Raw genomic sequence first — 13,297 nt, 5'->3', positions numbered from 1 at the left:
TCAATCCTCGATGGACGTATAGTTCACATGTGAACTAATTTACAGGTTCACGTATGAACATAAAGTTCATATGTGAATCACACGGGTTCACATATGAATTCGTTTGTTGTCTATTTGTAAAAGTTATGAAATTACATCTCTATCTTTCGCATACCAATCGATGAATTATCCGGTGCTTCACAGTCAGAGCTACAAATCTTGACCACATGAAGGGTTAAGATCACTTCTTTACTTCTCAAATGAGCCTTTTCACACACACACACACATACACAAATATATATATATATATATATAACATTCTTAAATTTCCATGTTAATGGTCAAATGACCACTATAAACATAAATGAAAGCCTTCAAAAATTGTGGGTGTTACATTTTGCTATCAAGTTTTTGGCTCCTTTGTAGGAGATTGGCATGATTTTACATCCTAAGATATTGATTCCATTCCATTCTGAGTCAGCAAGTTTTCTTTAGCACTTTTTAGTGTTGTTTACCACAACTACAACATGATGAACTTTTTCTTCTAGATCCTTAAATTGAAAGAACTATTCGAAGTCGTCGGAGAGGTAGAAGAGGGAATCGGCAACCTCAAGTTATAAACATCATGGTTACGTTAGAGATGGACCACCTCCCATGGTCAACCACTATCTCTCGTGCAAAATACGATGAAGATTAGCAATGACAAGGAAAGAAGAATGTGGGACTATGCAACACTAGAATTTAATCAATTAAATTCGGGAATTCTTAGACCCAACGTCACAACACAACATATTAACTAAAGTCGATACGTTCCAAATGATTTTAAGTAATGAGTCAATTTGGAGGATTACCATTAGAAAATCATTTAAAATCATTTTTCAAATCCAAGAAGTTTCAAACGAAGCATTACGGCTAACACTCTTCACTTTTTTACTAAGGGATAAAGATAAAGTCTGACTAAATTCTCAGTCGCCCAACTCTATTGCTACTTGGGCCAATCTTGCTGAAAATTTTCTATGAAAAAACTTTCCTCCAACAAGGAATGTGAAGTTTAGAAATGAGATTTTGTTGTTTCTGCAAAGGTACTACAAAGTAGCTTCTGATTGAGTGGGAGAGGTTCAAGGAACTTCTTAAGAAATGTCTACACCATGGAATCCCCCATTACAACCAGTTGGATACATTTTATAATGAAGTTTCCAACTATGCAAAATTGTCCTGGATGCAAAAGTTGGTGGAGCCTTTACCGCTAAGATATACAATGAGGGGTACAATATTCTTGAGAGGGTCCCCGTGCATTTCCCACCAAGAATGTATCAGGAGATCATGATGTATATGTCATCACCACCTTAAATGCACAAATTTTAGTGTTAACCAACTCGGTAAAAAAATTACATGAACTTAGGTAATGAAAGAACCAAGTATAATCCTTGATGACTAATAAGACAACAAATGAAACATGTGAATTTTGTGGTGAAAACCATTTGTATAAGTATTGTCTCGGTAATCCCGCCTCTATCAACTATGTAGGAAAACATTAGAGGAATAGTCCATACTCCCCAACCTACAACATGAATTAGTGTAACCATTACAACTTTTCTTGGGCGGGTAATCTAGGACAACAACCCCCTGGGCAAGTTTTGGACATAGTTAAACTCAAAATCCCCTGCGATTTCAGAGAAACAACCATTCTTACCGAGGTTGATAGTACCCACACACCTGGGCAGCAAAATGGGTTAGACTGTAACGGTTCACTTGACTTATTGCTCAAAGGTTTTATAAACTAAAAACAATGCAACTTTGAGGAATTTTGAGACACAACTTGGTCAATTTACAATCGACCTTAAGGAGGGTTAACACGAAACTTTACCTAATGATACAAAAACCCCTAAGGGTATTCCATAAGAGCATCTTAAGACCATCACATTAAGAAGTGATATAAATATGGTAGACATACCCGTCACACCTGAAAATGAAGAAACAACACACTATTTTGACATGTCAAAGTTTCCTACGCTATTTACTCCCACAATGGTGACACATGTAGTCAACAATACCCCCATAATAGTTGATTCTGCAGCTCCAGCAACATCTTCGGCACCTGCACAGCCTCCCTACTATGAGCAAACTGTGGCCACATGTCGAGAACCTAAGAAAACAACTCCTAAGCATGTTGAACTTGACCTTAGGGACCTTACTTTTCCCGATAGGATGAAGCATAAAAATGTGGATGCATATTAAGAAGTTCTTGGATATCTTTAAACAACTTCATATTAAGATATCTTTGGTAGAGGCTCTTGAGAAAATTACAAACTATGTTAAATTCTTAAAAGATATCCTAAGAAAATATAGAAGGTTGAGTGAATTTGAGACTGTAGCATTGATAAAAGAATATAGTGCTCTCCTCCCCTGTAAAATTCCACCTAAGGCAAAAGACCTAGGTAGTTTCATGATCCTATGTTCTATAGGAGGTAAGGAAGATGTTCATGCATGAAGTGACTTATGGACAAGAATTAACCTCATGCCATTGTTCATTTTCAACAAGTCAGGAATTGAAGAAGTTTGTCCCACTACAGTCACCTTATGTTTAGTGGATAGAGCATTAGCTCACCTACAATGAAAAATAGAGGACGTATTGGTTAAGGTTGACAAATTTGTCTTCTCAATCAACTTTTTAATCATAGATTATGAAACAGATAAGAATGTTCCAATTATCTTGGGATGACTATCCCTTGCCACGAGAACAACCTTAATTGACATTCAAAAAGGTGGCCTAACAATAGGAGTTAATGACCAACACATGACCTTTAATGTCTTAAAGTCTCTAAAGTTCCATGGGGAAATGGAAGATTGTTCATCCATTAATATGTTGAGTGAAGACTAGGTGTAAATAATGATATATGTCTTTTGTGGTGATCGGTTTGAAGAAAAAAAGTGAGAATGAACTAGAGTTTTTAAAAAATGCAACCACCAATGAGAGTGAACCCGAGTGCGAAAGAAGAGAAATTGTGCCACCATAGTCTTAAGATTTTTTTTTGCCAAAGGATATGCATTCACCCACCAATCTCCCTTGTTGATCCCCTTTGTGTCGTGAAGGCTAGAAACAACCTTCTAAATAATGTGTTTTGCATTTCAGTATTTTTTTAGAAGTTAGTATTAGCTTCTAATCTTTTGGTTGGATGCAACAATTTTTGTAACTTTTTGCTGTATAGATTTTGCCACAAGTTTAGCCACGATTGCCACTCGTTATAAAAGATATTTCAAGATAATTTTTTAAGATGAGATGATCCATTGCATAAAAGGATGTCAAGATGTTTGATGGTTGTTTTGAAAAAGCATGCAAACAAAAAAGCATCCCTTCCCCATGTTTTGATTACTCTCTCATGATGCCTTTCCCTACTTTTTTATGTTAAAAAAACCCAAAGTTCCATTTCTAATTTTGCCATCATGTAACCCTCAATCCCACCCCGTCTAAAAAATTTCAAACGCCTCGTCTCCCTCAAAAATTACCCAACCCCTCCTTTATGAAAATCACCAATACCTTTCCTTTATCTCAACAACTTTTGTCCCTTCATCATTCTTACTCAATCACACTCTACATTTTTACCCAAAAAAGGAAAAAACACATTCTCTCACCCCACCGATCAAACTCGGGTGAAATATCATGGAAAGAAGGAAGCATACGACCACCTCAACCTACTCATTGAAGAACCAACGATATGGTCACAAGCGACTACAATGGCATGCCCCTCACCACTGATGACTACGGTTACCTCTCTTCATATTGGAAATAATTGTTTTGTCCTTATCTTATTCGTATCTCTTTTCTGTTGGGTATGTTGATTTTCCTCCTGGGTACACTTGTGTAACCCTTTTCTTGCATCTCCACTTTGGGTGGAAATTTTTGGGTGAATGACGTGCTTTTGGTAATATTTTGAGCATTTTTTCTTCTTACTTACCTTGTTGAGCTAATACTTTTGCGTGTACATTTCCCCTTTTGTTTCCTATGATTTATGGTTTAAGAGGATGTATGCCATTTGTTCGAGATTTTTTGGCCTGTACATTTACCTTTGTTACCTTGCCCAAAACACCACCCTAATCCCTTTCCTGCAATGAGAACATTGCATATATTAAGTTGTAGGGGGAGGTATTCCAGTGTTAACACAAACGAGCAAAAGAAAATCATATACGACATGCGGCTATAAAAGTTCCTATAGTGAGCCTAAGTGAAGGAAAAAAAAAATTCAAGATTGTCATCACAAAACCAGTTGGTTTGCACGTGGAAAAAGCAAAAATGGGTGAAATACATTTGTTCTAAGTCCAAATATATTTTATGTGTTCCTCAAAATAATAGGTTTGGGGGAGATAGAGCAAATCTAATGAGTGAGCAAGCCATAATCACAAGCCCGAGCAAGTCCTACCGATCAAATCTAACGTCATGGTCAACAAAGGGGAGGTGTACGTCATTCAAGTTCAAAGGTATTTTCCACCAAAAATATTTAGTTAATGCATGTTCTAAAAATTTAGGTCATCCTTTTATGTCTTTTTTTTTCACTTATTTTTCATTACTCAAAGACAAGTAATATTTCAAGTTTGAGGGTGTGATAACCTCCAACTTTTAGAGTTATTTGTCACTCCTATTAGACCATTTTAATACCCATTTGATCCTTGCACTTTTTCCTTGGTCTAAATTGTTCCTAAAGATGAGAAAAAAAATTAAAAGTTCGTAATTTGTGAGTTGAGCCGCCATTTTGGCCATAAGTGTAGCCACTACAATGATAGTGACTTAAAAGATTGTACAACGACTTTGTTGCCAAAATGGTGAAATCAGGAGTTGGCTTTGTCAAAACTCAACCCTGAAGTATTCATGAAAGATGAGGAGATGTGGACAAAGAGGGCCAAGACAAATGGAGCAAAAAGACGACCTTTGAGAGGTCTCTTTCCCTCTCTCAAGTCATTTTCAAGTTCTCTCTTCTCTTCGACCAATATAATGGAGCTTGAATAGAGAACTTGTACTTGGAACCTTGAAGCATCGGTTGAAAATAGTTATTTGTAATCTTGTATTTTCTTTGGTTAGAGCTTAGTTGTAAGTTTCTTTCTAGTATTTTCATTCATGTACCATTATGGCTACCAGTATGGCCAAGGTGACGAACTTTTTCTTAAAGAAATTTATCTTTATGTATTTCTTCTCTTCTGATATGTCTTTTCTTTTAAACATGAGCTAACCCCCTGCCCCTGGGTGTGGATGTAAGTCAGACCAAAAAAGTAGTATGTAGCACTTGGGTGTTATCGTTTTTTGCTAACTTCTTGGTTTAGTCAATCAAGTTGAAGCTTTAACTCAAAAAGGACAAGTCGATTACTTGAATATGTTAATATTAGATCTTTAACCTAGAGATGACGTATTCGAAATATGGCTTACGTGATGCAAGCAGGTTTGAGAAATTCTTCAACAATCACAGAGAGATATGAGTTTTTGCATAACTTTTAATAATATTCAGGAAATTGGTCGAATTAATGTGTCATAGAGATATGTGCATCTCTCCAAACTGGCGAAATTCGGATTTTCGAGATCTACATAGTAAAGTTGGCAAAACCAAAAGTTAGCGGTTGTGGTCACTTTGTGACTGGACCGAGGCCACATTCCAGCATGATTTACTTTCGAGAGGAAGAGATTGTGAAGGGTTATTGTGTGGCTGGTTCTTTCAACCATATAGTTACTATCGTACTCTTTGGGAAAAGCTTGCACCCATGCTCGCTTTTTATTTAGTTATGTTAGTTAATATTGAAGATCACCAAATCACTCTAAGAAGGATTAATTTTTAAAACCCAACTTTGCACCGGAAGATAGTGGAAATCTTAGATTCTTAGTAAAACCAGTCCTTGTAGATACGATCTTGGTACTTTACCATTATATTATTTGATGGCGTACATAAAAGTTGGTGTGCACTCACCACTATTGTGTCACATTTGTGGATATATATAACTTTTGCTATCACTTTCAAGGGGTTACATGTTAGTTTTGAGTCAAGTGTACCAACCACTACTTCTGAACCAACTACTACTGAGGAACGCATATTAATAGGCATAATCACACTTTGTTTGCATACTCGCATACTATTTGCATATTTCCATCTCACTTGCATATTCACATTTGTTTAAGTAGGCAAGTTGGAAATATTGAAGAAGTAATAGTCTTGAAGTTGAAGTTGAACCAGTTCCACCATTTGAGTTGTACTAATTCCTAAATAAAGAAGTGCATCTCTTAACAATAATTAGAGATCGAAGATTTTCATCCGTTACCCTAGTTTTGTTCATATTTAATAATATTGTCACACTACTCGTGTAATAATGTCTTGTTATTGGTCTTGTTCTTTTACTGAAGATTTAAAGGTTGTAAATATATTTATTAATTGTTGACAACCCAAAATTTATTTTAAAGGATTTGGACTAGTTGAATATAGATATCTATATGGATCTCTTTGATTGTTGAAATTAATTTTGTTTGGAGTGTTTTATTGTAATAATTTCTTTTATTAGAACTATATGATATAAGTTGAAACAGATTTTGCAACTCATATTATCCCAACCATGGATTCAAGATTATCAAATTTAAGGGGGTGTTTGGTTAGAGGTATTAAGCAGTAATCAATGGGAATGAAAATAAAAGAAACTGTTTGGTTTTTATAATATAATGGGTTCATTCCCCCCAAAAGCCCAAAATTTCATTCCTGGTTAAATTGGGGGGAATGAAAATTTATTCCCATTTTCATTCCCTGTCATTGTCATTTTCATTCCCATTTTCATTTCTCGGCATGAGCCAAACAGACCCTAAGTTGACTAATGATAAATTTATCCATAAGCCATTTGATCTTGATGCTTGTATATCACATTTACCTTTGATGCCATCCCAACCTAACAATAGGGATTCCTTTATAGCACTAGATGCTAGTTTAGAATTCATCACGTTTATATCAATGTTTGATTACATAAATAGTACTGTGTTCATCATGTGACCTCATTCCTTAGTGCCATTCCAAGACTCACATATTCATGTTTAACATTCATATATTGTACTAATTACTGAAGTACTTAAGTTTTAAATTACAATATAACTTTGATTGGATATTATTCTTAAAACATGGTTTAGATGTGTCATGTCTTTATCATCCTCTTCCGAGTGAGAATCGTTTTAATTATCTTGTTAAATACTGTTTTATATATGCACTCAAATTTCGGATTAAAATTTGGACAACTATTTGGTGTTTTAAAACACAATTCGTTTATACTATTATCGTCTATTTCACTTCCATCATCAATCATTTGGTCTTGAAATCGTATAATTTAATTACAATTAAAGTTGATCACTTTCAAGGAGATCTGTTGGGCTATATATCTATGGTGTATCTGATAAATCGGGTTAAAAGGATGCCATAAATCTTTAAGTATCATAAAAGACTTCTTTAAAGGATTTAATTTTATAGAAACAAATAGATTCGTGTCCTATATAAAAAGCATTGCAATAGGTTTTTTAAGGACGTTTTTGGACGTCTTAAAATGGTTTTTAGGACGCTTTTGAAGCTAGTTAAGATGTTAAAAAACATCTTATAAATCTGTTACAACTCTCTTACATAGGACATATATATGTTTGGTTCTATAAATTGGAGTCCTATAAAGTAGTCTATTGTGATACTTATAGAATTTTGGAGTCTTATAAACCCGATCATGTTGTAAAGTTTAATGTTAGTTAAAGAAGAAAACAAGTTAAAGATGGATCTAATAAAATGATAGGAAAAAACCCGAAGTTAGTATGAAAAGACGAGATGAATCCATGTATTATCGAACACAAAGTTGTAGATTGTTTTGATCCTTTGTGCATCTTTCCGCGTTATATACAATTCGTTTCACGTTCTATATTAGTAATTACACGCATTCTAGGGCCTCTAAGGCGAGGGAAGATACATTTCCAGTTGGTCATAGATCTACATCTTGAGTTTATCTTCTATCTTCATTTGTAATAGTAGTATGCCACATTAGATCCAAAATAGAAGATGAAGAAATAGATAGCACACTGCTGTGACTAGCTTCCCATTCAACTAGATATGCATTTCATATATTATTACTTGAGATCTCGTCTCTAATAGATTTACGTATATATGTACGTATATGTGCATATGTACTTTATGCATATGTGTATAAGTCAAGTTCAGAAGAAAATCGGAAAGAAAATGAAAAATTTAGGAACACACACCGGTAACCTTTCATCTTGACGGACTAGTAATTTGTAAGCAATTTTCATTATATGCACACGTATATCAAAACCAATAATCAACTTCAATTACTTATGTGTACATATGCATACGTTATAGATGAATGGTTAGCAATGTACATGTTCCTATTTTTTTCATTTAAAATCTCTCTCTGTATATATGTATGTAGATTTGAGATCATGTGAGAGCAAATGTTTTTGGTAAAACTCGTAAGACCAATTCTCAACCCTTGGATTAGATCTACAATATAACAATCTGAACATTCATAAACGCCACGAGACTTCTCAATAATCACAAAATTGTCACCGTACCATTAGATTATTAGCTTATAAAGTTGATCAATGAACATAAATTGGTCTTACGGGTCTCACGAAAAACCGTAGGTCTCACTCGAACCCAACCCTATGTATGTATGTATATATATATAGAGAGAGAGAGAGAGAGAGAGAGAGAGAATAGTTTTGGTTTGAACGCATGGGAACTCTGGAAAGAAGCAAAATCACAAGTTGTTTGGGGGAGAAAGAAAATAACATTAAATTCAATGGACTTACTCCACCTCAAACCCCCCTCCGTCCTCCAACTTTCTCAATCTTTTTGCCTCCACAATGCCAAAAAGTCAAAGGGTCAAACTTCCCATGGCCGACTTTAGCACCATACAGCCCACAAATGTTAATTCTTTTTAAGTTTCCCAGTTCATTATTGCGACTCTTTCTCTCACATCACCACCTTCTCTTTCTATATAAACCCCACCATCTTCCTACCCTAATGTAAATATCAGCATCTTCCCAAAATACCACTTTCTCTCTATAAAAACTCTTTTTCCATCTCTCTTACACAGCAAATTTAACACAGATACATCAAGTTCAATTATCCATCCATCAGTCTACAGTGCATGGGAGATCTTAAGATGAACAGCAGCAGTAGTAACAGTAACAGTTGTATTGATATGAGTGGTGGTGAAGAAGATGATCAAATGAACATGATGATGGATGATCTTCGAAGAGGTCCGTGGACCGTTGAAGAAGATTTCGCTCTTATCAATTATATCGCCCATCACGGAGAAGGCCGATGGAATTCTCTTGCTCGCTGTGCTGGTATGTATTCTACCCTGTGCTCTCTCTCTCTCTCTGTGTATATATATATATATATATATATATATATCTTCTCATTCCTGCAACTTACCCTACATATACCGATGCAGCATCCTACAGTTGCATGTCTACTCCGATCAACCATTAGATAGTTGTCGTACATCTTTATAATAGGGTTTTTGTATTCACAACACAAATCAAATTTCAAAGAAAATCTAGATTGTAATCTTCCATTGAAGTCTTGAATTTTTCTTCTTCGTATCTGTTTGTATCTGTATTTACTAATTTCAACAACATAACTTTCAATTTAGAAGTTTAAAAACTAATAAATGTAAATGAGAAATGGAGTCATCAGATCGATGTTGGGGGGAATTAGAGATAGTATTAGCTTTTAGTTTATCTGGACTTTTTCTTGAAATGTTTCTTTAAATCTATGAACAATAATTAGAAAAATCTTGTTAGCTTATTTTTAACCTATAATTAGCAAAACAATTAATCTAATTAAGCTTTCATTATATTAATGGTCTTGTTGTTTCTAGGAAACAACTACTTGTAATTATTCTTTTGCATTCATCTTCCCAAAAAAAAAAAAAAAATAAATTGATTATAATTCATAAAGTTTCTAGGGAAAAAGAAAGGAAGAAAATGTCCCTTTCTAGTTAATATGGACATCCATAAACTTTAGCAACAGTTTTTTTTTCTCATTATATTTTTCTTTATAATTTTTTAAATTTTATTTATTTAACTAAACGAATACAGGACTCAAGAGAACCGGAAAGAGCTGCAGATTGCGGTGGCTTAATTATCTCCGCCCAGATGTTCGTCGTGGAAATATTACTCTTGAAGAACAACTCCTGATTCTTGAACTTCATTCTCGTTGGGGCAACCGGTAAGTACACGGTTCATATTGTTATTTGTTCGGTATTAAATTCGATAGGTTTTCTGTTTAATTAAGATGTATTTTATGTAATATTGACAAAAGAAATACACAGGTGGTCAAAAATTGCACAACACTTGCCGGGAAGAACTGACAATGAAATCAAGAATTATTGGAGAACCAGAGTTCAAAAACATGCTAAACAATTGAAATGTGATGTTAATAGCAAGCAGTTCAAGGACACTATGCGTTATCTTTGGATGCCACGGTTGGCCGAGCGGATTCAAGCAGCTTCCACCACCACAACCACCACCCGCGCAAGTCCTTCCACCATAACCACCACCAACACCACCGCCTACCCACTCAATCAAAATAACATGGATCATACCGGTACAAGCCAATTGGTAATGCCCCACAGTTATAATTCTGATGTTGGGAATAACCAAATCAACCCCGGTTATGCAACGGAAAATTCAGGCACCACTGCGGTTTCACCGGTGTCCGACATGACTGATTGTTATTATCCAATCCATCCGACCCAAAATCAAGATTTCTTACAAAACAACAACCAGTTAGGTGATGAGTTCGATGGTTCCCTAATTAGCCCCTCAGGTTACTTCAACCAAGAGATGGATTTTGAAGCAATGGTGGAGGAAAACAACCAATGGTCTGGTAGGAATAGTGGTGACTTTTCAGACAGTTTGTGGAACGTTGAGGACATTTTATTTCTCCAACGACAATTCAACAACATGTGAAGAATAACCAAAAATCTGATTAAGTTAATTTAGTCATACATTATCAGCGTAGGAATTAAGTTTAATTGCAAAGGATTTACGATATATTTGTTGAATTTACAATAAGAAAAATTCATGTTTTTTTTTTCTTTTTGATTAATGTCTTATGAATTGAAATCTGAAATATAATTTTGAGTCCTAACTTTTAATCAACTCTCTTTTTTACATAACTATTATTAATTTTACGATTCCGCAAACAAATAAAAAGAGAGAGAGAGAGAGTTTGATTAACTTCACCAAATTTTAGGTTGATTTACATCAATTATACTTGGTATTTCATTCATCACTGAGAAAATTTAATTCGAAATTAGAAGAATCTGAAACTTATGATGTTAGATTTCGTAATACGTGCTATTTCTAAGCAACAAAGATATAAAACTAATCAAATGGGCTTTGGTCTAGCGGTATGTGAGTCTTTGACTTTCTATGATGTCACGAGCTCGAATCTCACCAAAGATGAAAAGGGTATGTGAGTTTATTTGTTCTATTTGTCGTATATAAATATTATATACTTAAAAACTATATAATATTTTTTTTTGTGGTTATATATGTATATTTAGTGCATATGATAAATAGTTGTATGCATATGTGGATATAAAAGTATTTTGCAAGATGAAAGGATAGGAATATACGACATCAATTATTTTCATGTATTTATAAATTAAAAAAATACATATATATTATTGGTAATATTAATATATATGGTTGCATAATTAGAAGTACTGTGTTTTTCACTAATGGCGTACTGCAATTTGAGATGTGAATAATTGGTTCCACTAACTCTATTATATAATATATAGTTTAGCACCTTAAATAATGATGCATTACATCAACCCATGGAAATTCTGAAACCTAGTTTTGTAGGCCATCATCTTTAAAATTTAAATTAATAAAGCTATACAAGTATTAAATAAAACAAACCCATGTCCTACTTCTACATTTTCTTTCTTATTTATTAGTTTCAAATTATGACAACTTGTTACGTTAACAAAACTGTAATTTATACACTTGCGAGTTGATTTAATTTAGGCATGTAGGTGATGCGATAACCCATCTCATATTCATAAAACGGAATGATATATATAGGGGCTGGTTCAAATACTAACTAAGATTATCGTGTTAACTTTGTTAACCGATCTTGGTCGTTGATTTGAACATCCAACGGTTGTCATTTATTGAGACTAAAAATTTAATTATTTAATTATCATATTAATAAAAAATTAGGTTCACAATGGTTCAGATGGTAGAATTGTAAAAAGTGAATGATCTTAATGTATCCTATTTTGTCAGCATATTCTGTAACTTCCAATCAATAAAGAAATCGTATGAACCTAATGAACAATTGAAACATGTCTGCGAACCAAATGGACATATTGTGTGAACCAATTGAACACATATGTGCACGAGTGAACACATATGTCGACGTTTGAGTGAACATGTCTGTGAACGGTTTGATCATTTTCTTCACTTTCGGAATTCGAATTCCGAATGTATTTGTAAACGCTTTTAGCTTTTTCATTCTCATTGTCGTCGATCTGTTTTACTCTATGATTATCCATATTACTCGAACTATAACGGAATCTTTACAAAAGGGACTTTTTTGAAATTTACAATATCAAAACCATTGTAGGAAGAATGAAATGTAAAAATCAGTAAGATGAACAAATGTGAAACTTCATGTTATTATTACATGAAGATCAATTAGTGATATTTTAAGATTTGTAACTCCTAATTAAAATATTGGGGAGTTACATAAAAATGACAAATTATCTAAATACCCTTACACTTAATATGTGAGTTACATTTGAACCTAACTAAAAGATGGAACATGATTGGTTGATGTTGGTTAGCATAGTTAACACAAAAAAATTGGTTAGTATTTGAACCAACCTATATATATATATATATATATATATATATATTTCTTATAAGTCGTTTAAAAGTTACGAGTTATCAATAATTCAACTATGGTTTTAAGTTTATTTTGAAGTTAGTCCTTATATATACTCTATGACCTTAGGATTTGAGATGTTACACAAAATTTGTAACAAAAATATAAAAGTGGATTAATGATGTAGCATGAATCGCATAGTTGATGGATGATGTCACGGATCAATAGGAAAAAGGAAAACAATCTCGAAAGGTTTTCAATTTGTCTTTGAAATACGTAAGAAAGGTGGAAAAAATGTCATACAAGACATACTATGCGACTCCAGCCGCCAGAAGGGTCGCCTTCGTGACTTGGGTCGCCTAGCTAGTCACCCGCACACGTCCTGAGAGATTATTATCATT

General features: G+C 34.0%; 1 protein-coding gene and 1 non-coding gene across 2 annotated transcripts; one reads left to right on the top strand and one right to left on the bottom strand.

Moving 5' to 3' along the window:
- Positions 1-1,026: 1,026 nt before the first annotated feature.
- On the bottom strand, positions 1,027-1,134 carry LOC112528858. The gene has a single exon (XR_003070876.1). It is a non-coding gene; the product is annotated as a small nucleolar RNA R71 (small nucleolar RNA).
- Positions 1,135-9,076: 7,942 nt separating this feature from the next.
- Positions 9,077-11,058, top strand: LOC112527662 (transcription factor MYB78-like). The gene is made up of 3 exons (XM_025138427.1): positions 9,077-9,337; positions 10,094-10,223; positions 10,327-11,058. Exons 1-3 carry the CDS (start codon positions 9,136-9,138, stop codon positions 10,964-10,966), a joined length of 972 nt encoding a protein of 323 aa, XP_024994195.1. The 5' UTR covers positions 9,077-9,135; the 3' UTR covers positions 10,967-11,058.
- The last annotated feature ends 2,239 nt before the right edge of the window (positions 11,059-13,297 follow it).

This window comes from Cynara cardunculus (assembly GCF_001531365.2).
Source record: "Cynara cardunculus var. scolymus isolate 2C chromosome LG 15, CcrdV1, whole genome shotgun sequence".
Lineage (NCBI taxonomy): Eukaryota > Viridiplantae > Streptophyta > Magnoliopsida > Asterales > Asteraceae > Cynara > Cynara cardunculus.
This window is presented reverse-complemented; position numbering and strand designations above follow the sequence as displayed.

What these genes read in the sequence shown, in the direction of transcription:
- LOC112527662 (XM_025138427.1), top strand. Translation starts at nt 9,136, where the DNA reads ATGGGAGATCTTAAGATGAACAGCAGCAGTAGTAACAGTAACAGTTGT. An exon ending in TTCTCTTGCTCGCTGTGCTG is followed by an intron (nt 9,338 to 10,093) that starts GTATGTATTCTA and finishes AAACGAATACAG; the next exon opens with GACTCAAGAGAACCGGAAAG. An exon ending in CATTCTCGTTGGGGCAACCG is followed by an intron (nt 10,224 to 10,326) that starts GTAAGTACACGG and finishes AGAAATACACAG; the next exon opens with GTGGTCAAAAATTGCACAAC.